The 27,051-nt window shown below is 42.1% G+C and overlaps 1 protein-coding gene across 1 annotated transcript in view; it reads left to right on the forward strand.

Moving 5' to 3' along the window:
- Nucleotides 1-25,162, forward strand: part of ERCC3 (ERCC excision repair 3, TFIIH core complex helicase subunit) — a 38,421-nt gene extending 13,259 nt beyond the window's left edge. Inside the window, exons 9-15 of the mRNA XM_045032817.1 lie at nt 604-788; nt 2,981-3,183; nt 6,799-6,895; nt 7,091-7,208; nt 12,803-12,921; nt 23,225-23,377; nt 24,584-25,162. Of these exons, the coding sequence (XP_044888752.1) occupies nt 604-788; nt 2,981-3,183; nt 6,799-6,895; nt 7,091-7,208; nt 12,803-12,921; nt 23,225-23,377; nt 24,584-24,718 (1,010 nt within the window). The 3' untranslated portion in view covers nt 24,719-25,162. The remainder of the gene's footprint in view (nt 1-603; nt 789-2,980; nt 3,184-6,798; nt 6,896-7,090; nt 7,209-12,802; nt 12,922-23,224; nt 23,378-24,583) is intronic.
- The last annotated feature ends 1,889 nt before the right edge of the window (nt 25,163-27,051 follow it).

Raw genomic sequence — 27,051 nt, forward strand, 5'->3', positions numbered from 1 at the left:
TATCGCGTCTAGAGCAGACACGATCACTCTGCCATTGACTCCAGAACTCCACTGCGTGCAAGAGGCGGAAGCGGAGTTAACGGGGGAGCAGCAGCGGTCGACTCGCTGCCATCCTCACAGCCTGGTAAATCGATCTAAGATATGTCAACTTTGCATATCTTAGGTCGACGTCGACCTCCTTCCCCTCCCCCCCCCCCAGTGTAGACCTAGTCTCTGATTGCTATACCTTTACTGAAGTGGTTGGCATGTAATTTTTGCGTATTAACAGAAGTGGGAGAAATGGTAAAATACGGAAATAGCCATTGCTCATTGGCAGCCACTTTAACGAAGATCTATGCTGTTGGATAATACTGTGGTCTGAGGACTACTTAAGGTTTGTACAGTGCAGTAAAAGTGCTTAAGTATAAGTCAAAAGCTGCAACCAATCTAGTGCTTGGTTTTAATGTAGGAGTAATATTAGATTAGAATCCTGTATTTGCTTAACCATTTATACGGTGCTCATCTCTGGCGTATAGCTAATACAACAAAATCTACCCACTTGCAGTGCGTGTCTTTTTAACCCATTTATGAAATCAAAAGGAAATCTCATCTTGTGTTTCTTAGCCAAAATGTTCAGACGTGTGCTCACCATTGTGCAAGCTCACTGCAAACTGGGACTGACTGCTACGCTCGTCAGAGAAGACGACAAAATTGTCGACTTGAATTTCCTGATTGGACCAAAACTCTATGAAGCCAACTGGATGGAGCTGCAGAACAATGGCTACATTGCTAAAGTCCAGTGTGCTGAGGTGATGCTCTGCTTTTTACTACCACAAGTGCTAGAGTCTATATTCTCTTGCACCCCTGCCCCAGCCTAGAGCCCACTCCCGCACCTTGAACTCCTTATTTCTGGCCCCACCCCAGAGCCCGCACTCACAGCCAGAGTCCTCACCCCCTCCTGCACCCCAGCCCCAATTTCGTGAACATTCATGGCCCACCATACAATTTCCATACCCAGATGTGGCCCTTGGACCAGAAAGTTTGCTCACCCCTGTCATAGACTTTAAGGTCAGAAGGGACCATCATGATCATCTAGGCTGACCTCCTGTGCATTACATATGTCATACAACTCACAAAGAATGTTCCCTGTTGTGAACTTTTCTTAGGTACTTGCAGCTTTGTGTGAGTTCATATTCTTCAAGAGAGTGTTAGATTTTTTTGACATTTAATTTAGAATCTACATTATTTCAACAACCAACCAACAAAGTAATGGTGGTTTCTGGGAAGTAACAAACATCTGTGATCGGTATGAACTTTATTCACATTCATGTAGTGTGTCATTTCATAGCTTGCCTTATCGATTCTGATCTGAGAAAGCAACCTGGTTGCTCCTGAATCGAGATCTTCCAAGTGGCAGTAGAGGGCAGTGCTACCCAATGATACAGCAGATCATATTCACTGCATATATCACTTGCTCATTCACTGCTTCAGTATGTGAGTTACAGAATGTAAAATTATATTGGTAGTAGCTGCAGCATGTTAAAGGTAAATGCTGCTCCTATCTAATATTTTTAGTATTTCCACTAGCTCTATTTCCAGAGGTTTCTGATTTGCAGTAAACTTGTCCCCAGATGCTGTGCCAGGTTTATACTTTGGAGTGCATGCCATGCAAAATTTTAAAATTAAAAGATCAGTGGGGATGGAAGTGCATTTTTACTAGTTTTACTCTTGAACGAGTGCATAAGTCACTTAGTGGGAAAGATCCTGTGTACTCGGTGGCAGTAATTCCTAAATCCTGTGGTTTAAATTATTCTGTTGCCAAGAAATAGCCTTTATTTCTATCTTCTCCTTTCTCCCCTAGCAAATTCATACATCTGCTGGTCCTAGCTGAAAATACTCCTTGATGTAAAATTTCTTACCCCTTTCAAGTAGGTGATGTGCAGGAGCTATGAAGCCTAATCCAGAGTAGTTCCGTTGTTAGACTCTAACCTGGTGGGAAGGGAAACTTCCTCTAAACCCATTGTATAGTCCACTTGTTTAATCTGTGCACTGAAGACGGGATTTGAGTAAAAGAAAATAATGACCACTAAGGAAGCACGTAATTATTCAGTAGTGTCTCCTATATTGTTTCCATGCCATAATGCAAATGTTCATTTAAATTAATGGCAGATTTGTTTTTAAACTTGATTTATTAAACAATGATTATAGACTATGCTTTCATTTACAATGTAGTTATCATCTGTTCTTAGCTTTTATTTGCAAGTGTTCTGTTCTTGGGTGCTTGGAATCGATGGTAATGAGCATGGTATGTAGAATAGAAAAAAAAAGATGAACTTCTACTCTAAACTATGGTGTACAGATAATACCACTGCATTTGTGGCGAGTTCCTCAAATTCAGTTAATTATATGCAATAATATGACAGTAAATAAAGGTCTCTCACTAAATATAAAATCATGTAATGCTAAAAAATGTATTGTAAGGAAAGACCATAAATGGGGAAAGCCTCTAGAACCCTACTAATTTGAGCTAGCAGTGTTAGTTGATGCAAGCAGTTCAGGAGCTGCAGAATCTACATGTGCACCAGTGAAGTGATGGATTCTTGTGAAAAAAATCTCTGGAAAATAGTAATTAAAATTAAATGGAACTTGGCATGGACATGTTAAAAACAGATTGGTGAGTTGCTACACTTATATGCTAATGAAGGCTAAATGTCTCTTTCAGCTGACAGTGATTTAAGAGATGATTTCAACTAGTGGTGGGAAGTCTAGAAGAGGACTATCTTTATACCAAGATTGGATGTCTAAAATATATGAGCTTGTTGCAGGAATTATTGGGTAAAATTCTCTGGCCCGGGTTATGCTGGAAATCAGACTAGATGATTATAATGGTACCTTCTGGCCTTAAAATCTATGAATATCTGTTTTCTACTACAAATGGAATCTCATAAAATAATAATGACTCATTATTACTGTGTATAATTTGTTTTTTCAAAAATTCTAGGTTTGGTGCCCAATGTCTCCAGAGTTTTACAGAGAATATGTGGCTATCAAAACAAAGAAGCGGATATTGCTCTACACTATGAACCCAAATAAATTCAGAGCATGCCAGTTCCTGATCAAATTTCATGAGCGAAGGAATGACAAGATCATTGTATTTGCTGACAATGTGTTTGCATTGAAGGAGTATGCAATCAGACTGGGGAAGTAAGTATTTGTGAATGAGGAGGGCACCTCTCCTCCTTCTCCTTACTGGAAAATGAATGTTCCACAAATTTCAGTCACTTCAGGCATTTTTATAATAAACATTAAACTTAATAAAGATAGGAAACATTGAAGAGCATTTCAAGTAAATTTCAATGTGTATTGCAATATATTTTCCCAAGTGTAACGTTCTAAGATAAGATTAGATGTGCATTTTCTGTAGTGGCTACAGAGGAATTTTAAACTAGTACTTATGTAGAGAGCTGATAGTCACAGTAAAATGAGCTGAGGATAACAGCACTGTAGGCAAGTGACTAAATAAGGGGCTATTTGGATGGTCAACTATCTGTGCATGTAACAGACTAGTCTCCCTGCCCCCATGTGAAATGAGAAGGAAATTTTGTACCAGGGAGCCCCTGAATCCTTCAAGGCCCACAGAAAGCCATGGCCTTCCCTGCTTTCTGCCCCCTTCCAGGCCTGTGGCAGTCTTGTCTTAAAACTAAGATTTTAAGCTCTTTCAGGCAATGGCTTTTACAACATGTTTATATAGTGCCTAGTACATTGTGCTTCCACGCACGACTGTAATACAGTTACTAAACAGCAGCACAGCTTCTGTAGGAGCTCCTCTGGGCTCCTCCGCTGCCTTGGAATTGTTCTTTGAGGCGGGGTTCAATTGCAAAAGCAGAGGTAAAAATTAAAATTTACTTGCCAAGTGATTAGCATCAAAGTGCATGCAGGATTAATGAGGGAATAGTAAAGGAGATTGGTTCTTCCCTGCCTAATACTCATGGAAGGGTTTCCTCCATGGAGCATGTGGAGAAGCCAGCCTTACCCTTTCAATCATGAGTCGAAATCATGGCTTTTCTATTCCCCTTTCTTGGCAGAAATGGTGAGGAGCATTTAGCCCTGTAAACTTTTTCAGCTGTCCAGGAGTTTCCAACAGTATTTCTTACAAAAAAAACCAAACTCCCTTATCTCTTTTTCCCAAATTTGTGATGAGTTTTGAATGGCAGTGCAATAGCCATTCAACACCAGCTCACTGTGACTTCAAACAATAAGCTGGGCTAACAGTGCTGGATGACTTCCAAATTCAGAACTCGTGGTCTCTTTCTTCATTATTCTTAAACCTGTCTGGACAGAGATTAGCTAGAATGATGCTTCTGGAATGTTAATAACTGTGTTCAGTGTTCCATATAAGATAATAAATATAATGAGTCTTTGAGTAAAGAATAAAAGAGAGATGGGCGGGAGAGGGCAGTCTTGTAGCTTAGTGACTGGTAAAGATGTTTTGAGAAGCATTGTAAGTAAAACTACTGAAGGTTTTTGGCAGAGTTATTAAGTTGCGGGAAGATGGGGGGGGAGGAGGAATTGCTTTTTTAAAAATCCATCTTCCAAATCGCTCTCTTTGGCTCTGGAGTGGAGCCCAAGGTTACACAACTGTCAGTACCACAGGGAAGGCAGGATTGCAATGCTTGGCAGTCATGGGGGATTGGCATAGGGCAGAAAAGGCGGAGTTCCTTAAAGCTCATGTTAAATGCTGAGATTAGGAGTCTCTTGAGCTGATCCTGGCATCTTGACCATCATTCTGTGCGTCATCCAGAGCAAGAGCTAGTATAGTTTATATGAAAGCCGTCAATACATCTAAATCATTGCTTTATAGAAGACAGATTATGACGACACAGGTATTGATCCTTGAGGCTCATTATCTTCCCATTGGTTGGAGGAAGGATCGGTTTTCACGTTATTATTAGATGTTTTTTGTTTGTTCTGGGTAGGGAAGTGTTATAACTTGTTCATCACGATACACCCAACTGATGGGAGTCAAGGGGAGATTAAACACCCAACATCCCATTTTTTTGGTTTAGCTACAACAGTAGAGGCAAATGCTTGACAAGCTCTCTGTTTACAGCCTTGGGAAGCAGCACCTGATGGACATGTGAAGTTTTCACAAGTTTTTTAATTTTAGTTCAATCAACAGCAGATGTTTTGTGTGTTAATTTTGTTTGGGACGAATATCACCTTCACATCCTAAAATGAAATTATAAATGAAGGCTAAAAATAGAAGTACTGGCAGACTGATAACTACAGCAGCATTACAGGGTCTCACTAGCTGTACAACAACAGTATTGTTTAAAACAATTTGTGTCTCATTCCTATGAGCCACTTCAGCTTTGGCTAGGAAAAGACTGTTACTAAAATGTACCAAGTAGAAGAATTGGATTAGAGGAGATTTGGCAGCACAAAAACTAGAATGACGTTAATGCCGTCTCTTACTGAAAACAGCCAATACCCAGGGGATGTAGAAGGCCTTGGCATACTATGAGTTGGGTTCTTGTGCTCAGATACCATGGTGATGTGTGCAGTATGTAAACTTAAGCTAAACTTTTGGGCCTATTTAAAAAAAAATAGGGAAAAAACTTCTTAACATGAATTATGAAACTTGCTTCTCTTGGTTTTTGAAGGTGCTTGTTAACAAGCTTCTCCAAAGAATGGGGAAGAGATAGAAAAGCAGCAGCTACACATTATTGCAGGTTTCTCTTGCATTTATAGTCAGGCCTTGGAGTTTGCAGCAAATACTGCAGATTCACAGCTAACTTTAAAGTGGGAGGGACTCAATCAAGGGGTCAAGTTATATGCGGTGTTATGGAAAACTGCTGCTAATGTAAGATAGTTGGGAGACTGTGTGGAACAAAGGAGATCCAGGAGAAATCCAGCTGTACAGGTACAAAGTCAGGATATGTACAACAGTCCCACAAAATCTTCCTGTATTATCACTTTCCCTTCGGACTCTGTAAGGAGATAACCTGTACAGTCTGAACTTCACTGCTGTCATCTTGAAATTGCAGACAAAAGTAAGAATTGACCACATATATCTTAATCTTTGAGTGTCGGCTTGCAAGGTATGCCAAAGAGTCTCATAGCTTCCTCCACCATTGTAAATCCCGGGTTGTGCTGCTCTTTTCCATAGAACCCAGTGGACATTGTATTCTGGTCACAAACCGTAACTGGGTAACTGGAGAAGAGGAGAAAGGTGTTGACTTCAAAACATAGACATCATTTCCAGATAAAATACCTAACAGCCAGCTTGACACACTGAGAATTTAATTAAAAGGGAAACTTGGATTCTTAAGGACTCAAGTGGGAAGAAGTGAGAAGGGCACAGCTGTCCATATGCTGGCTCATTGGATTTGAGCAAAAAAAACCAACCACCCACCTTTTTATTTTAACAGCTGCATTCAGCCTTTCATCTAGGATTAGCAAATGTTTTCAGTCCACTGATCCACAGTTCAGTCAGAGCACATCAAATGAAAAGCATTTACCACTGTCAGGATTTATTTCTGCAGAAAGTGAAAAGATGTCTGCCTCTGACAGCTTGGGTTTGCCCCAGGTGGTGATTCAGTATACATTTGGGCAGGGTTACAGTAAAGAGCCAAAGGATTAAAGATGAGCAGCACAACTTTTTTTGTTTTTAAACAAAACCCAAAACGCTCCTATTTCTAAACTGATCTGAAATTTTAAATGGTTATACTGCACTCCCCTCTGTGGTATCCTAACCTAAGGATAATAGTTCTGAGAAGCCTTGAGAACTGATTACTTTCAATGTTCGTTCTATCTTAGACCTTACATATATGGTCCTACTGCACAAGGAGAGAGAATGCAGATTCTACAGAACTTCAAGCACAATCCAAAAATCAACACTATCTTTATTTCCAAGGTAAGTGAAGGCATTCACTGTGATACTGCATCAGGTTGAAGGATGCAAATTCAATTTAAAAATGCAGTAAGTTACATGTGCCAACTTACGTTCGACATACTTCTTATTGCATCACCAAAGTTGTATTTTTCATTGTCTTCATTTCTTAATGTGGGAAAACCAGCTTATTGCTCAGAGGCTGCTTTTGTATTGTAGGTAGGTGACACATCATTTGATCTACCAGAAGCCAATGTTCTGATTCAGATTTCGTCCCATGGTGGGTCTCGAAGACAGGAGGCTCAAAGATTGGGACGAGTGCTGAGAGCCAAAAAAGGTAAATGAGGTTGTTCTTGGGCTCTGTGTCTTGGGTCCTGGTACGAGATTAGGAATGCTTAGTAATTTAGGTTGAACACTCAAATGTTGGTGTAACACAAAGCATCCATATAACTAAGCAGGCAGATTGCCATAGTCGGCAGTGGCCACTCTTGACCCAAGATTACATGCAAGATGAAAATTGAAGAGTAGCTATTAAAGTGTGCTGCACTAAGGAACCATCTCTTTTCTGCTTCTTTCATGTTCTCTACTTCTCATCCTGGGTTTTTTTCTTTCCTTCCTTTACCTGTTCTTAGCCATGTATTTATCTTTCTCTGTTTCATTTTTTTTTGGTCTTATCTCTTATCCTTTCCTGTCTGCCTGTTGGAACACTTGATCACCCCTTGTTCCTGCTTGGCTCTCTCGTCTTTCTTTGTTTTGCCTTTCCTTTCCTTTAAGAACTTAAGGTCCATTTTCTTCAGGAAGCCCCATGTGCATATTCTGAGCAGCAGCAGAGTGCTCTCTTGAAGCACATTTAATCAGTATTCTGGAGATTGAGTCTCATTGCAGTTCCTAATGGCAATTCTCAGCATTACCAATACCACTGTCAAAATGAGCACAAATTGATAATATTGTTGAAAGTATCTGCAGAGGTCAAGTATTTGTCTGCTCGTGGAGACCAAATTATCTTATCACTTGTCTAGATAGTCCCTCTAGAGCAGCGGTTAGAGACTGGCAAAGTGGTGTGGGAAAGCTTGCACTAGTGCTGCTTGGTGCTTTTCTGTTCTGTAGAGGACAGGTGTGGATGGGCATGGAGCCACCAAAACTTCAGAAAATGATTAACAAACAAATCCTGTTTTTTCCCCTTGATGTACTTTTATGCCTCCCTTCCAGGCGGCATACTGTTCTCCCTCCCCACCATCTCCTGAGTAGGACCCTCTATTCATTCTTCTTCCCTTTTGGGTAAGGGCTTTTTTCAAGCTATGTGGTTCTGGGTGGCATGGGGTGGGGTGGGATGCGGGTGTCTCAAATGGATCTCTTCCCTCCTACTTAGAGAATTTTAGGATTGACTCTTTTTTTCTTGACACATCTTGGGCTTCTTACCATTTTATACTTGATGGAAGAATGCTTTGGTGGCTTAAATCTACTGCAGCACTGGGTGCCGATTAGCTCCCAGTAAAGCTGAAGGCCACTATGTCACGAGGACCTGCGGGCTCAGCCACGGCTCCCCATACCATGGCACATTCATGGAACATAACTTTTGAGGCCCCCTCTGAACTCATGAACCAGATCTTAGTGCTTCAGATATCCTCTCTTCTTCAACCACAAGATGGACGACTGACTGGTACCTTCCACCAGCATAATTTTCACATTTTAAAAACCAGATAAACATGTTTGCAAGACAACGAGAGTATATTTTCAAGTATTCTTTGTAGTTGCATAATCTTAGTACTTGAAATTGCCATTTTCTGAGCTGTGGATTTTGAGCTGAGAAATTTCTGAGTGGCAGATCTCAGAGCAGCTCAGCGCTTAACACTTCTTATCACTCTGCACCTCAAACCTAATCTGTTGAAAATCAGAATGAACGTTTATTTCAGACCTGAAAGGCTTTCCTTTTCAAATAAATGTAAATTAAAAAACTTGTTAAGTTTTGGCTGCTGTTCTGGAATGAAGGCATCCACAATTAAGGAAGAGGAATCTAACTACTGCTTGGCCTAGATGGTCACAGTGTACCATTGTTGGTTCTGTGGTCCCTAAATATCCACTTCACCAACTGTGTTCTCACAGCTCACTGTGGTTCTGATGATCCATAACAAATTAAATAAGAGGAGAGACAACTAGAGCATTGCTGGTGGAAATCTCATGTGAATCTGACCAACTATGATGTGCAGACGTTAAGACTGTATGTTTTGGCTCTGCAGGAAGTAAAGACAGGTTTCTTCTCCCTCCATCACAACAGAACTGTTTTAAGTGACCAACCTCTTGGTAAAGCCAGTAACCACCCAGGCTGAGCTTGACTTATGTGAAAAATTTCATGTTTTGCAGACAAACTTGCTCTGATTCAGAATGAGTTGTCTGCTGACGCAGAAACAGAACCACATCCAGCAGGGGGAAATGCTGTCATGTTTGCTTGGATTACAGCTGGTGCCGCTCAGGTTACAGAGGTGCTGGAGTGCTTTGGTGCTTCCATTTTCAAGTGAAGGCCAGCTGGAGAGTACTGTGTCCATTTTCGCTTGTGTTTGTTGATGTGTCCCTATGTGGTGGGAAAGATGCCAGTGGTCTTCAGCTATTGAGGCCAGAGTTCAAGAAACCAATTCTTGATACTGACATTCTGGCTGACGGTGACTGGGTATCCATCGCCCATCTGGGGAAGGTCATTGAGAAGGTGGTAGAGGAGCAGTGCTCAGTTTCTTGATTGATCAGATTTCCTTGGCCTCAAGTCAGTTGGGTTACAAGTCCGGTGCCAAAACTGCACTGATTGCATTAGCTGATTATTTCCTATCAGTGGATGAAGACATTATGCTTATTCTCTTACATCTGTAAGCTACCTTTTGATGGTTTGAAGCATAAGACTTGGATTCACTTGTGGACCCTCGCAGAAGTGGTTGAGCTGCTCTTGAATGGCTCTGGTATTGTTCTGGGAAAATAAAGATAGCTGAAGGCAACTCTTCCTTTACTTCAAGGTTTCTTTCCTGCAAGGTACCACTGTGCCTAGATGAACTTGGGGCCAACTGTAACATAATCCTGAAAAGAAAGAGAGAGAGAGAGAATGTTAGTTAGCTGGGGGAGGCAGCCAGAAGAATTTTAGTAGAACTTGCTGGCTGCCCTCATTGAGAAAGTGCGACCATTTGTAACAGCATGGTTGTCACATCTGGAACTGCTTTTGGATGCCTGGATAGTGACTGTGGTGTGCACAGTGCTTCTTTTCCCATCCTTACCATGTAAGAAGTATGATCTTATCTTCAGTGCAGACCTTGCCACAATTATCCATGCCTTTTTCACCTGGAAACTAGATTGCTGTAATGCACTCGGTGTGGGTCTACATCTTGGGACTAGTCAGAGGCTGAAGCTACTGCAAAATGCTGTCCTTTCTGGTGAATGGAATTGCACATGGGGAACATGTCAGATTAGTGCCCTGGGATCTGCAGGCCTTGCAGTAAGCTTCCAGTGGAATTCAAGGAACTGGCTGAGCCTTGCAAGGCCCTAAATAATTGGAGACAGCCTTACTTGAGATCCCTTTCTTCCCTTGCCCGGCCCACAGTTAAGTCACTGTTGGTGGTTGAACTGTAGGTGCTGTCAGGGCATTTCTGTGAAGGTCAGTGACTTGGGATCTCATTCCTGAACACCGGACTGCAGAGTGTGGTTTCTTAACCTTTCTGGCATGCTGTAAAGCTCCCCTCCCCTCCAGCTACTGAGGAGAAATGGGCAAGTTGCATATTTATGGGTATTCCTTTTATATTAGGTGCCCTTCAGTCCATGGTGTAAGCACCCAAAGCATAGGATGGGTGCATATATTTTTATAAATTAGAAGAAATATACTACATGTATTTGTGCTACTTTTCATTTGGGTAATCCCTATTAGATTCAGTATCTGATTTCCAAGTGGACTCCAAGTAAGACACATTTTTATCTACAGGTAAAGTTCCCTCTAATTCACTTTCCTTTAGTTTTTCATTCCTCAATGCTCTCCTGACCAATAATCCTAGTAAAAATATACCACAAATAAATTATTGTAGCATTACTGTAAATGCACATATCTAATTTTTTAAACCATCTAAGTCCCATTGACTAAGTGCCTAGGTTGCTTTTGAATACAGAACTTCTCTTCCTCAGTGCTTAGGTGCTTTTGAAAAACATACCTAAAGTGCCTTGTATTTAAACAGCAGTTACCTGGAGCACTGTTTCTGTTTGAAATTAGAAAGTGCAGCCCTTAGTGCAGAGGTCTCAAACACACGGCCTGCGGGGCTCTTGCATGTGGCCCGCCAAGCTCCCCGCCCATCTGCCTACCCGCAGGATTGCCCCCTGTGGCGCTGAAGCAGCTGGCAGCACGCCCTTTCGGTCCGGGGGGGAGGGGGAAGGAGGCAGAGGGCTCCTGCATTGCCTTCTTCCAGGCATCGCCCCCCCCCCCCCCCATAGCTCCCATTGGCTGGGAACAGGGAACCACAGCCAATGGGAGCTTCGTGGGAGGTACCTGGAGGAGCAGCAAGAGCTGCAGACGCACCAAACCCTGAGACCCAGCCCTTCCCCCTCCCCCAGGGGCTGCAGGGACATGGTTCCAGCTGCTCCCCGGAACAGAGTGGTGCGGGGGCCAGGGCAGGCAGGGAGTCTGCCCTGGCCCCGGTGTGTGCTTGAACCCCTCCCATACCCCAACTCTCTGCCCTGAGCCCCCTGCTGCATCCTGCACTCCCTGCCCTGAGCCCCCGCCGCACCCCACACCCCGAGCCGCACCCCTCACTCTCTTGCACCCCACACACCAACTCCCTGCCCTGAGCCCCCGCCGCACCCTGCACCCTTTCTGCACCCCCTGGAGTAGCGTTGGGGTGGGGACTTCAGGGAAGAGGTTGGAATGGGGCAGGGAAGGAGTGGGAAGGGGCGGGGCCTAATGGAAGGGGTGGAGTGGGGGCGGGGCCAGAGGCAGCGAGGGGTGTGTGGCAGTGGTGCAGCCCTCGGGTCAATGCACTAGTCCTCGTGTGGCCTTTGTGGTCATTTGAGTTTGACACCCCTGTCTTAGTGTATACTCAGGATTTGGTTCTTTGTTGCTTAGATTGCACGATGGAACAGTATGGATTTGAAAATGTCTGAAACAGATATAACATTTGCACTATTGTACTAACTGGTGGGGGGTAGGGGGGGCTTGGATTCTCAAATAGTTGCTTTGTGCTGTTTGAGCCATAAAATCTATTACCCATATACAGCTATATAGCCTAGGTTATTCAGAATTTTGAATAGCCTTACTAATTCCTAGCTAAATATCTTATTGTTTCATCTGGTTTTGTGCCATGTCAGTGTAAATCTCTACATTTACATTTATAAAACTTTTCCTCTGGTGTCTTGCTGCTGTACTATTTCCTGACTTGTATCACAAGCACAATTTAAGTTGTTCTTCAGATTATCCTGCATAGCACCCTTGTGAATTTTTTGTTCTTACCTTGTTTGGAATACACAATTCAACAAGCAATATTTTCCTCCAAGTGTTAGGTCTCCAATATCTCCCGTTCAGGGCTGGCTCCAGGCACTAGCGGAGGAAGCAGGTGCCTGGGGCAACACATGCTAAAGGGCGGCAGTCCGTCCATTCTTGAGGCGGCTTCGGCAGTTCGGGCAGTAGTCCGAGTGGCCTTTCTGTGTGTGTGTGTGTGTTTTGGGTTTTTTTGGTTTTTGCTTGGGGTGGCAAAAATGTTAGAGCCGGCCCTGTTCCCGTTGCCTCTTCCCATATTCTTTTCAAGCTATCGATATTTCTCAACAAGAATTTCCATGCTATGTAGATGATCACTTACTTAAAGTATGTTCAGAAAAGCAATTTTTTAAAAATAACTTTACATTCCTGCTCTGGCTGTTTTCTTTTTATCCTTCAATTTACTCATATAGGCTAATTGTCCAATACCTCTTGTCTCCTAGGGACGGTTGCGGAGGAATACAATGCCTTCTTTTATTCCCTTGTATCCCAAGATACTCAGGAAATGGCATATTCAACCAAACGACAAAGATTTTTGGTAGATCAAGGTTACAGCTTCAAGGTACAGTAATTTTGTCCCTTTAATGTAGAACACTTATGACTTGTGCGTATAATGTCAAATTCACACATCTTGGAGTCTTAATGTACCTCATATACTTCCTGAAGTTAATGAAGGGTGCAATTAGTTAATCAGTTGGTGCTTACAGGCAGCTCTTGTTGCTGTAACATTACTATATTGTGGTACCTGTACTGCTGTAGAGGACAGGTTAAGGTAGCATTAATTACAGCATCTGACAAGGCAAAGCATTCTGACTTTATAGCAGGCAACAACTGGGGAGTGGAGCCAGAGGAAGAACACTTACGGGGAAAATTGTCCGATTCCACAAAAATGGGATTTCCTTAACATGTAAGTTTTGGAAGCCCTCCCATTTGAGAGTGTGGAGAATAGAGACACAAGTAAACTAGCTTTGTGTCCCTAGTTGGTTAAAGTCCTCATTGCTGTAGGTGATATTGTGTATAGTGTACATCAGAGTCCAGTGATTATCTTGGTATATTTTACTTCCTCTGGTTATATCTTAAGAACACTACTCTCTCTTTTTTTTTTTTTTCATTTGTGACCTTTTCCTTGCCTCCACTTCATCAGTTCTGCTTGATGCTGTCATGAAAGGCGTCATAATTGAATTGCAGTTTGAACAGCCTTTTTTCCTGAAACCATATTGCCCAAATTAATGGTTCAGTGGTTGGTATCTTTTCTCTCGGGATTTGTTTTCAGCATCCACACTTAGAATAATACCTCTGAGTCCTTACTATCAAAGATAGCTCTCAAAAATTTGTAAATGAAGCAGTTCTGATTCCTTCTCCCCACCATTCAACAGACAGATCTTGAGCCACCTGACCAACATCCTTCATCCTGTCCCCAAGACTCATCTTCTGACTTTAGACCCTTCCAGAAGCTGTTTGCCTGGATCGTTGATGAACCAGAAACAGAGATCTCATTGACTAAGGAAATTTGACATAATATATTCTTAATAGCATTGCCCGTTAACAAGAGCATTTTAGAACTGCAAAAATTCTATGGCGAACGCAAACAACATTACCGCCAACTGCTAAAAGAGCAGGAAAAAAGAGTACCAAGTAGCCAAAAGGGTTTTGAGCAATTATGCACCCTCCCATCAATGTATTCTTTAGTGGACTCTGCAGTTCATGAAAAAATGAAGCCGTCTAAGAGTACATCAAAGGACAAAAATAAACCCTAAAGAAAATAGATCTCTTTGGGAGGAAGGCTTATTCATCAGCATCACTTCAGCTACAAATAGTGAACTAAAGCTTTGTTTGTAAAATTGAATGATGTAACCTGGGACATAATGTCTTTCTTTCTGCCCTAACTCTATAGAGTGGAGTTAAAAACTATTATGACTGAAAAAACTAATGGCAAAGAAGTTACAGGCAGCCATGGATGCATCAGGACGATGGCTAGACATAGGGCCACTGCAGTTACTATGTAAAAGAGCATCATGCCTCTGGTATTCCTAGGGAGAAACAGAATACAGTAGACTTCTCAGTTTTGGGTACAGATTTATTAATATGATGTACTGATGATGCTTTACATGCCCTAAAGGACTCCAGAGTCTCACTATGGTCACTGGGCATTCACCCCTAAACTGCAAGCTATTCAGATACAAAAGGCAAACTAGACAGAAGGACACCCAGCTACTCTCAACAATGGCCTTCTGAGTACCCGTCTAGGAAGAAGATGCGACTCTCTCAAAAGAAGTAAATCTCTTTCGTAGTCACTATTCAGACTACACCTGCTGCCAGAGAGCAGATTTGATGCAGGAGTTGAGAACCACACTGAAACTGGATGAGAGTCATCCTCAAACTCCACCTTCAGGTGCCGTCTTTCTCTTTTGTACCAAGCCCAACTGGAATAACAATTGACAAGTTGTCTGGAAGTTGTCTCCACTGAATACTAGAACCTATTTAAATCCTCCCCCTCTCCCCCAGATCCCTTCTCATCCCTCTTCAGGAATCCTTCTCAGGAAAGCCAACTAAAAGAAGTACACCACTGCCCCGCTTTAACACAACCCGTTATAACATGGGTTCACATATAGCGTGGGGGCTCCGGCAGTGCTTTAAAGGGTCCAGGGCTCCGGCTGCTGCTACCCCAGGGCTGCGGCAGCGGGGCTCACCGGCAATTTAAAGGGCCTGGAGGTCCCCGCGGCCAGAGCCCCAGGCTCTTTAAATCACCGCTGCAGCCCTGCCACCGCTACCCCAATATAACAGGGTTTCACCTATAATGCGATAGGGATTTTTGGCTCCCCATGACCACGTTATCCGGCTCCTCTTGGATCTCCTATTGCGTTTTTGGTTGCACTTTTCCCCTCACCTGTTTATCTATACACTCCCCATCTGTGGCCCCACGAAGTCGCGGGATCTCCTTGTCAACCTCCTCTTGGCCCTGGCCAAACTGGCCATCTACAAAACCAGGGAGAGGAGGTTGGCCGACGGGATTTCCTGTGACTGTGGGGCCTATTTCCGATCCTCTGTCCGTTCACGCATCCGGGCAGAGTTCCTCTGGGCGGCGTCCACTGGCTCCCTTGACGCCTTCGGGGAGCAGCGGGCATTGTCTGGGGTTCTCTGCTCGGTGTCCCCAGCAGGTTCCCTTCGTTTAGCCCTGTGACCTCACTCCCAATCCTGGTTTTTTTTCATTGGTTGTCCCACGTACTTAGTTAGTATCCCAGACCTGTGGATCCTCCCCTTAGGCTGGGGGGAGGTCCTTTAGCAGTGGGCGGGCTTCGCCCGCCCACTTCCTGAATACTAATAGGACCACGTTATATCAGGATAGAGGTGTAGTTTCCCTGCTTCATCTAGGGGTCCTTGAGAAGCTACCTGTGGAGTTTAGGGCAAGAGGCTTCAGATCCCAAAATATCCTTATTCTGAAGAGAAAAGGGCATTTTTGTCCTATCCTAGACCTGATCAGACTGAACAAATATCTATGCCATTTCAAGCTGAAAATGATTGCGGCCATTATCCCTTCCTTTTAGCTCAGGATTGGTTTGTGGCTGTCTATCTCCAAGACATGACTTCAATATTGTGATCCAATACAAGATGCTACTGTTCAGTCTCTCCATAGCATCAGTAGTCGTCACAAAATGCCTACTTGTTGCGGCAGCATAACTAAGGAGACAAACCTTTCCCATCTATCCGTATTTAGACAATTGTTTGGTCAAAGGCTGGTCTCATCAAGAAGCCACCATGGCCTAGAACTGTGTCACCTATGTAGTCAGCAGGGCTTTCCCAACCCATCACAGAGTTTATAGGAGCCCTAGCTGATTCCAAGTTACCCGAAGCTTACTTTCCCACGGACACATTTCACTCTCTCTAGACATCAAAGTGAACTCATCAGCCACAATCAGAACTTGCCTCAGATTTGGCGGCCACATGTCAGCATGCACCTACCTGACACCACTTGTCAGATTTCACCTATGTCCGTTTATCACCCCACAAGACATCAAATGACCACACACATTTGTGGTTCTAGTTCACAATCTGTTATGTGACCACCAGTTCAGTTACATCAAGCGAGTTCAGAAGGGGGGTATCCTTCTCCATCCCCTCTTACAAAGACTGATAAGACATCAGTCAGGAACAGGCTGGGTGCACACCTGGACCACCTCGCGATACAGGGACTTTCCACTGCACGTTTACCACTCTGGGGACAGGATAAGAGAACAAACACATGAGAGATGTGTATTCATGTTTTTTAATCTGCTATTGAAAGGTGCTCAGATGCTGTGGGGATGAATGTGGTATACAGATCTAGATAGAATAGGGGTATGGTCCCAAAAGGACATGAATCTATACATAACTGTAGAATTACAGGTCATCTCACTAGCTTCCATAGCATTCCAACCTGTTTTAAAAAATTCCATAGTATGGATTCTCTCAGGCAACACACCCGCAATGTATTCTGTAAGCAACCAAGGGAGGTACCTCCTCATCACACCTGTGGCTGAAGGCAATCAAGTTATGGACATAACGTCAACTCCATGGAATAACCCCAGTAGCTTTTCATGTCCTAGGAGCCAGCAGTGATGGCTTCCTAAGAGGACAATCCATTACTAACCACAAACGGTCACTGAAGAGTTCCCTTCTCAGACAGATATTTCACCAGCGGGGAAATCCCTTTATAGGTTTGCTTGACATCAAAAAGAAAACATACTGTCCAGTCTTTTGCTCTAGAGGAGAGTTGAGCCTGGGATCCTTACAAGACATCGTTTTATACTGTGGGACCAATGTCTCCCTTAGGCATTTCAATGGATCTTACTAATACTCAGGTCCACTGTGCAGTGCTTTTGGCATGACAACACCCTCTTCCAGTCACGGTCAGTTTTCTTACCCCACTGTATCTAGATTTTGAAAGGAGTTACTCCATATTTCCCCACCAATTAAGGCATCCCTGTAATGTGGGATCTTAATATTGTCCTTTCAAGCCTCATAGAGGCTTTTCCCCATCACCTCTTTGACATCAGCCAGAAGGGTCAGCAAATTCCAAACTCTCATGGGCGACCCTCCTTAAACAACATTCCATTGAGAGCTCATCCCACATTTAGCCCCAAAGTTGTCAGACTTTCATTTAAAACAATATTTATCGCCCCGTTTTCTTTCCAAAACCCCATTTCTCTCCAGGGGTAAAGAAACTTAACACCTTAAATGTTTCTAGGGTCTTACTGTAGTAATTTAATAGGACAAAGCCCTTCAGACAGACTCCCAAACTGTTGCCATAAATAGTGCTTCTAAGAGGCAAACGCCTTCTTTCCAGAGAACATCTGTGTGTATGTCTACACTGCAATTGGGAGGTGCAATTGCAGCGGTGGTAGACATACCTGAGCTAACTTTGATGTAGTTAGATCATAGCTAGCTCAAATAACAACAGTGAAGCCCTGCCCACCCAGGACTTGAGGTATCTACTCAAGCAGCCACCACCCATGGTGCTGCATCTTCTCTAATAATGCTATTCTAGTTATCTTAGATCTAGCTTGGTGTAGCGGGGTGATCACTCCGCTCTGGCCCTGAAAGGTGCAAGCAACCCTGGAGAGGGCTGCAGCTCTGAAAGCTGGGCTCAGTGGGAAAGCAGCTGCAGCTGTAGCGGGCTTAATAACGGTCCAGCTGGCCCTTATAAGAGGGCAGAGGGCCAGGAGCAGGCAGTCTCCCTCTAGCTGAGGAGGGAAATGGACCTAGCTGCCTGAGTGTTAAAGGGTACTGGAGTGAAGCAGGGCTGGGGAAAGGCCAGAGGAGTGGGGGAGCTCCGGGCCAGCAACTCCCCAGGCTGCAGGACCTTGTACAAGGCCTCTGGAGGTACTGGGTTGCAGGGAAAGGCAGCAGGTCAAAACCTTCCTTGCCTATGATGGCTGGCTTATACAGACTGCAGTTGGCCCCAGTGAAAAGGGGCTAGATGGTGACTGGCCGTAGCCCATAGGCTGAGGCAAGGTGGGGATAGAGGGTGGGGTTTCCCTGTGGAGGGGAGACCCAGATTTGTGAGGTATTGCCTGGAGGGGCAGCACCCCAAGTAAAAGGGCACTGGGTCCTGGGAGGGACACGGGGCCAGCGGCAAGCGGGACACCGGCCTGCAGAGGGTGCTCTGGAGCTGGAAAAAGAGCTAATTCCCAGGAAACCAGCAGGAGGCGCCACAGGGGTGAGTCCCGCACCTTTACACTTGGGTATGTTTACATGTTGCAATCACACTTCTGAATTGCAACATAGACATATACTGAGTTATCCATTTAGGGTATTTCAGCCTGCGATCACATGGCTGGTATACTTCCTCCAGACGTTAAAGCTCATTCCACTAGAGCGCAAGCTTATTTTACAAACCTCTCCATATGAGATATGCCTGGCAGCCACTTGTAGAACCCCTTTACTTTGGTTAAATACTATGCCCTCAACTTGTTGGAAAGATCAGGTGCCAAATATGGTAGGGGAATGTTATCCTGATTTAGTGGCAGCTTGGACTCCTCAGTCCCACCTTCCAGATGGTGACTGATAAGCAGAGCCTTGGAACGGGATCAAATACTCGGAGAAAAAATGATTTGTGTTACATGCATCCCATGAAAGCTCATGCCCAAATAAATCTGTTAGTCTTTAAGGTGCCACCCGACTCCTTGTTTGTTTTTGTGGATACAGACTAACCTGGCTACCCCCTGATATTTGTCTTACAATAACTCTGGTTCTTCACAGTGTTTTGCCCATGAGCCATCCTCCATCCCTGCTTTTTCACAGTCTTTAATTGATATTAAGAATTGAGGGAACTGTGGGACGGTTGTGGCTGCTGTGCCCTTTGTCCTCGGGTGAGGGAAGTAGGTGTAGCCCAGTGGACGCTACTATTGAAAGATTCTGACCTTGCACACACGAGGTATATGCACAACCTGGAGTGGGATCTACACAGATAAAATATCTAGAGGAATCATTTTTTTCATAGTCTATGACGAGTTAAGAGGACTGCTTCAGAACAGGGCTCACAACTGAAATAATTTCACCGCAGTCTTTACATATGAAAGCCTTTTTTTGTGGCGTATCAAGTTTACCCAGATAGTTGCAAATTAGTGTTGATCTAATAGCGAACAGGCCTTCATGGTTATAGCCAAAAAGACTCAAAGAAATCGCTTTACTTGTATTTGAACGCTTTGGATTATGGAACTAATTAAAAAAGGCCAAAACAGAGAGATTTCCTTTTGCAAGTAAGCCTTAGTTTTAGGAGCCTTAAATTGGCATTATAACTAGGACAGTGAGAGTGCCAAATGGTTGGTGCCAAACTGAAGGCTGGTACCGTGAGAAATAAAAAAAAAAAAAAAAAAAGATTAGTTTTTTGGAAACACTTGCTATGTATGGATAGTTTTATGTGCCATTTATTAAATAGTTCCATGTGTTATATCTGTCTGTATGGAAAAAAAAATTGTGGCTTTTTTCATCTTTTTGCTATTTTGTATAGTGCACTTGCTTTTTAAATAGAGCCCTCTTGTCATGATTCCTTGCTCAGAACCCAGGGAGTTAACTGCACTTGTCTCATGTTTTATCTTATTAAAGTATATTCCCTTTGAAAAATATTGCTCTACAAATGTAAGACTTTTATATTAAATCTTGGACCAATAGCAGAAAAACCTGCTAGACCAAAGAATCAGTGATAACTTCTAAACTTGGCTCACTTCATGAACCAGGCCAGCTTGAAACAAGTATAGTATACTGTTGAAAAGCAAAGAGTCTCTCTTTAGTTGTACACATCATTTTGTTTTTAAACCATCGCAAGGGACAGATTAATACACCTTAAAATCATTTTTCTTCTTTCTTCACTTTTTCTTGTTAGAAGCTGGACACAATCTTAGCAGATGCTCATTTTCATAGATTCACAGATTGTAAGACCAGAAAGGACAATTGTGATCTAGATAGGCCTGTGTAACGGAGGCCATAGGGACTTCCCTGAATTAATTTCTGTTTAGATCTTTTTCTAAAAGAGAGACTCTATTGTTCAATCTTGATTCTCCCTCACTGGAGGTTTTTTAAATCAACTGCAACTGTTGCAAAAGTTGTGCAGTGGTTAATTACCCTCACTGTTAAAAATTTGCACCCTATTTCTAGTGTGAATGTGTCTAGTTTCTAGCCATTGGCCCTTGTTATACCCTTGTCTGCTAGATTGAAGAGCCCATTATCAAAGTGTTGTTCCCCATGTAAGTATTTGTCGACTGTGCCAAGAACCGATCCCTGTGGAACCTCAGTAGAAACATACACTCCCTTGATAATGATTCCCCATTTCTGTTTACATTTTGAGATATGTCTGTTAGCCGGTCTTTAATCCATTTTTGTTCCATGTTGATATTATATCATTCCAGTTTCTTATTCAAAATGCTTTATAGAAGTCTAAATATATTACATGAACACTATACCTTTGTAATTTCATAAATATGTATATATAGTGTTGTTTGACAAGATCTATTTTCCATAAACCATGGTGACTGGCATTAATTATATGTTCTAAACAGCTATATAAACCAAAGCTTTATAAAATATGATCACAGTTTGGTGTCCTAGCTTCTTAATGGTATCAAGCATTAACCTCTTAACTGTAGACGTTCAAGAGAACTCAGGTGTTCAGAGGATATCTAGATTGAAATGAGAGAGGAAAAAGCCAGATGATAAATCCGTATGACCCAATTTGAAGGTCTGCCTTGCAGCCTGCCGTGGCTGAAAACTCTGGGAAGTCATAAGTGCACCCAGGACTAGCATAATTTTTTAAAGCAGTAAATTTGGATTAGTAATCAAAATGGGGGGGAAAATGTCGATTCCTTTCTACTCTGGGTTTAAACAGAGATTGTATTTGAGTCTGATAGGCCTACTGAGGGGAGAGATGTTGCAGTGATTGTGAAAGAAATGGAATTTACAGTGAATGGTCGTATATTGTAAACATTCTCTTTTCACTAAGAAGCAGAAGCTGGGAGACTTTGGAGTCCTCTAGGAAAGGAGGACTTTGAAGTAGAGTGGTGATATATTACCAGCAGATAGCACATTTACTGTACTTGCCCAGATATCTGACTAAATAGGAGACTAAAATATGTGCTAAACTGTACTCGTACCCTTGGTGGTGAAGGCAAATCAGGGTGGGATGCACATGTCAGAATTCTCATAGTGAGAGCTGGGGATTATGCCTCATGAAAATGTAGAATAGTGAAGAAAGCGAGAGGAATAAACAAAAGTGGGTCAGTCCATAAGAAGAAACTGTAATCTAAAAAGCAGTTTTCTGCGCTCTTTATTATTAATTCAAATATAATTACTAAGCTAAACGTGCTTTGCTCAGTTTCCTTGTCAATGTGGTATGTTAAGTGTTTGGCTGAACATTCTGAAATAAGCCTGCCTTCATCCTCAGCTATGTGCTTTTGTTCTAGCCTCTTATCAAAATGACATTTTACATTCGGTTCCTTTAGCACAGAATATAACAAGGCAGGTGTGTGGTATCATTCACCTTGTATTATGTGTATTTAGACTTGGCAGAATTCGATTTTTAAAAATAATTTTGATGGATATTCTCGGTTTATTTTGAAGCTTTTTTTCCCTATTTTTATCAATTTAAATTTTCCCAGTTGTATAAAATTGAGGGGAGGGGTCAGACAATAATTTAATGACAGTCGATGTTGAGAGTCAAAAGTTAGAAGCTTTATAACTGTATATATTGACACATGATATTGACAGTTTGTGTTTTAACAAAGTAAAATTCTTAAATCAAGTTCTACATTCTGAAACGTCATTTTTTTCCTTGCCCATCTGTAAATTTCGATTATCATTGATGGAAATATTTCTGTCACTTTGTATGTGCGGTGAATTGAGGTTTACTGACATCTACTAATTTAAAAATGTAATCTTTCCAAGCCTACGTATATTTGTGCTAGCTGTGAAGCAAAGCTGATGGACTGCTAATATGCTATAAATCAGGGGTAGGCAACCTATGCCATGTGTGCTGCCTTTGGCACGCGAGCTGATTTTCAATGGCACTCTCACTGCCCAGGTTCTGGCCACTAGTCCAGGGGGCTCTGCATTTTAATTTAATTTTAAATGAAGCTTCTTAAACATTTTAAAAACCTTATTTACTTTACATACAACAATAGTTTAGTTATATATTATAGACCTGGGGTGGCCAACCTGAGCCTGAGAAGGAGCCAGAATTTACCAATGTACATTGACAAATGGCTACAGTAATATGTCAGCAGCTCCCCCATCAGCTCCCAAACCCCACTCCCAGCACCTTCCACCCACTGGCAGCCCCGTGAATCAGCACCTTCCCCCTCCTTCCCCACCCCTCCTGATCAGCTGTTTTGTGGCAGGAGGCTCTGGGGGGAACGGGAGGAAGAGCGAGGGAATGGCAGGCTAAGGGGAGGGGGTGGAGTGGGGGCATAGCCTGTGGCAGAGCCAGGGGTTGAGCAGTGAGCACCCTCTGGCCCACTGGAAAGTTGGCACCTGTAGCTCCAGCCCTGGAGTCGTTGCCTGTACAAAGAGCCACGTATTAACTTCTGAAGAGCCGCATGTGGCTCCGGACCCACAGGTTGGCAACCCCTGTTATAGACTTATAGAAACAGCCCTTCTAAAAACATTAAAATGTATTACCGGCACGCGAAACCTTAAATTAGAGTGAATAAATGAAGACTCAGCACAGCACTTCTGAAAGGTTGCCAACCCCTGCTATAAATGCAGTAAGGTCCACTGGGGGGCATAGTTGATTTTCTTGGGAAATGGGGAGACGCTAACTTTAAAAAAAAAACAAAAAAAAAAAACCTAAACTGAACACTGAGAAAATGCATCCTCCACCACATTCTGCTTCCTAGGTAATCACAAAGCTTGCAGGAATGGAAGAAGAACAACTTTCATTTTCATCTAAAGAAGAGCAGCAGCAGCTTCTTCAGAAAGTCCTGCAAGCATCTGACCTGGATGCTGAGGAAGAGGTGGTAGCAGGAGAGTATGGCTCAAAGTCAACTCAGGTAAATGAAGAACGCTTAGCTTCTGGTAATCGTGAACTACAAATGCTACAGAACTGGCCCCTTGCTACTTAGTCTTGCTTCTGCGTAACAGTGCCAATACACAGAACATTGAAAAATAGAATTCTTTACTTTCAGCTCCTATAACACTAGTTAACGATAAGAGTAACTGCTAGCTTAGGTAGTAGAGAGAAATGAGACACTTGAACAGGTGTGACCTCTACAGTATCCTTTTACTTTTTAGGACATTGGTGGCAGATGGCAAATTTCTTTTATGGAGATAAGTTTTATGAAATACACATTAAAATAGCCTAGTGCAGTTTGTTTATTTGTATTGTCACACTGATTGAAAGGTTTCATGCTCCAAGACTTCATCCCCAGAGTATAGTACTTCAAATAGGGCTGACTGTTAAGGATATTCAATCTTTGTATATGCTATTTTATTTTTCTCATAGAAAATAAAACATGATTTCCCTAAAAATAAACACTAGACACTAAGGGCTTTTCTACACAGGGAGATCTAGGAAAATTAATATGAATTAACCAAACATGAATTTGTAGTGGGTTAGTTAAAACCACATTAAATCCCTGTATGAACACCCTCACTCAGAATTCAAGCGGCCTTTATTTGGTTATTCACTTCTGAAGTTAATTCAGTTAAACTGAATGAAGGCCACTTTAGTCTGAATGACATTTAATACGGTTTTACTAATCCACTTTCAAAATTAATATGGATTAATTTCCCTTAGCATCCCTGCATAGACAATCCTAAGGCTTGCTAATACATTGAGTTAAGGGGACATGATAGGAGTGTAGCTCAGACTTCAGGCTTGACCACTAACTGTGGTGGCATTGGGCTGGAACGCCCTTTGAATTGTGAATCTGTTGAGGTATCTCTTCTATAGAGCCATTGCTTTTGTTATACCAACTTTAACTAGAGATGCACATTACTCTTGTAGTGTGTTGTGAGTGCTTTGGTTGAGGAGCATCCCTGGTGCAGAAGCAGGGGTATACTCACCTACGCACTTAGGTATGCAGAATTCTTGATCATCCACTAAGTGTCCAGTGTTTTAGTATTTAATTAAAATATATATAACCTAATAATATATATATTAATTTGATCATTCAGCATTGTGTCTAGCTACATCAGTGGGTTAAGGAGATTATGTATATAGTTAAACTGAACAATTGCGATTTCTCTTACTCTAGGTGTCCCGTCGTTTTGGCACAATGAGCTCTATGTCTGGAGCAGATGACGCAGTTTATATGGAATATCACACTTCACGGAGCAAGGCATCTTCAAATAAACATGTCCATCCACTTTTCAAACGTTTCAGGAAATGATGTAAGATGTGGATGCATTTTGTCAAATTGTGGACTTATTTATCCTTCCATACAGTGGAATATGGAGCATAAATCTTATAGACCCTTAAAGGACTCTTTAATGTGTGGGTATATTGCTAACTATTTATACATCTATATATCTGTGCTAATGGGTGAGGCTGAAAAACTGAAGGAACTATCTCTCACCACAGTGAAAGATGTTATAGAAGGACTGAACCCTGGTTATGTCTGTGTGGTGTTCCCAAGGTAATAAAACCTTTATTTTTATCAAGTGAATTTAAAGACCACTTTTTAAGCAAATGCTGCAAATGTGATTTTTTTGTATATCAAGTTTGTACCAGTGTTTAAAATTTTATTTATATCATAAATATTCTAGTTGAAAAAAACATAGAGAAGTCTAAAATGCTTGAAGGAAAAGATTCAATAAAACTTGAATAAAAATCATTCATTGTGCACATATTATTATGTTTATTTTTTACATATGGAGAATTGAGTAATTTGTACTCCTAATTTAACCTAATTTAAATTGATGACAAACTAGCTCAACATGTCATGAAGCTTCAAGAGAAAAAACCTGATGTGGGACTTTGTCACTGGAGTAAACCTGGGAAAAACATTTAAAAATTAATAAGCAATCCATTTAACCTGTATTTTTGGGGTTCTTACTACAGTTTATCTTCTCTTGTATACATCATACACTGCACCCATACATAATCCCCTGTTTAACGTTGGCGTATTACCATGGAAATTAGTTTTGCATAAAAAGGTGGCATTTTGACTTGCTACAGGGAGAGGTGGAAACTGGGTTGCGATGGAGAGAGCCCTTTTTTAAAACACAGGTATTTTTGATTCTTGGCAATACTGGCAAAGAAATCTTGTTAATTTGATTCAATGATGGATTTGCTTTTACCACTGTGAAAATGCCTGACAAATGTAATCATGAAACTCCTGAAATTTGTTTTAAATACAAACCCACCAAACAGCCCACTAATGATATAAGACCAAAACTTTTGATATTGCATTTATTAGCTCCTTTCTGTGAGTAGGAGTAGGATTTTTGTAAACAACCTATAATGTAACGCTGCCCTTGATCCACAAGTTCACAGATCTGAGGTTAGGATTAGCTTTACTATGCTGGATGGGGGATGTATATTAGGAGCCAAGTCTTCAGGTAGCTACAGAGCAGGGGGCTCTTTTGAGGAAATAAAACGGAGAGATGGACTTATTTCCTTATGGGAGATAAACACCAAAACCCTATTTATGCTGGTGTTTCCATTTTTGGTTAATGTGCTTGGAATGCAAACTGTTCACATTCACACAAATGCTTCTAATGTTTCACAGATATTCCCAGGATCTGTATAACTGCACAGATCCGGACAGATCTGAGAACTGAACTCAACAGGTTCAATTCAAATTATTTTCATTGTTAGTCCTCGCAACTTCATCTCACAATGCTCAATTCTCCCTCCCCTGTGCTGTGTCTTCCTTCCATGTGGCAAGCCTGGAACCAGTCATGGTGGTGCTTGGATAGCTTGAGTTAAGATATCTATATAGGAATAATGTGTGTGCTATCTTAGTGCTAATTCCTTTCCCCTTTGAATTCCTCAGACAATAAGCAAGGGCACAGCACTGGAACATTTGCTCATTCCTCATATCTGCTCTCTTTGTCTTGGGCCTTACACAAAGCAGTCTGTTGAATTATTTGTTTAGCAGAACAGAATAATGAAGTGGGATGTTTTGATCATTAAACAGACAATTATGTCAATGTTCCTAGAGGGACACTTATCTCTGCCAGGTTCACTTCAGAACCACTTTCTGCTGTTACAAACTTTGAAAAAGCTGTAATATGCCAAATGTGAAAATGACTATAATTTACTAGTTAAATTAATCCTCATGACGCATTTATAGCACTGGCTAGAGCAAAAGATGTGCTCTGCAGCTTTGACAACGCATGTTGGTCCTGACATCTAGCCCTCCTGCTATGACACTATGCATGGAGACCTCTGCTGTTCAGACTGTTTTCAGCACAGAAATAGTACGCACAACTGCATGTGTGGTAAGAATTAAGCAAACCACTGCCACTCATTTCAAGAGTAGAATCTAGGTCTTCAGAGGTGAACAGCTAGTGTGTATTCTTCTATGCTTAGAGAGAACATTGCTACGTTTTAAAATAAACAATAGGTTCCCTTGTTTAAAGTTGTGCATAACTGTATCTGGCTCATAGCCTGCTAATGTTCCATAAATCTGATTACTCAAAGCTTTCAGGTTTTCAGAATTCTTGTTTCTAACAGTCTGAAGAATGCCTATTCATAGGTCACTTACTGATGTACAGA

This window comes from Mauremys mutica, chromosome 10 (assembly GCF_020497125.1).
Source record: "Mauremys mutica isolate MM-2020 ecotype Southern chromosome 10, ASM2049712v1, whole genome shotgun sequence".
NCBI lineage: Eukaryota > Metazoa > Chordata > Testudines > Geoemydidae > Mauremys > Mauremys mutica.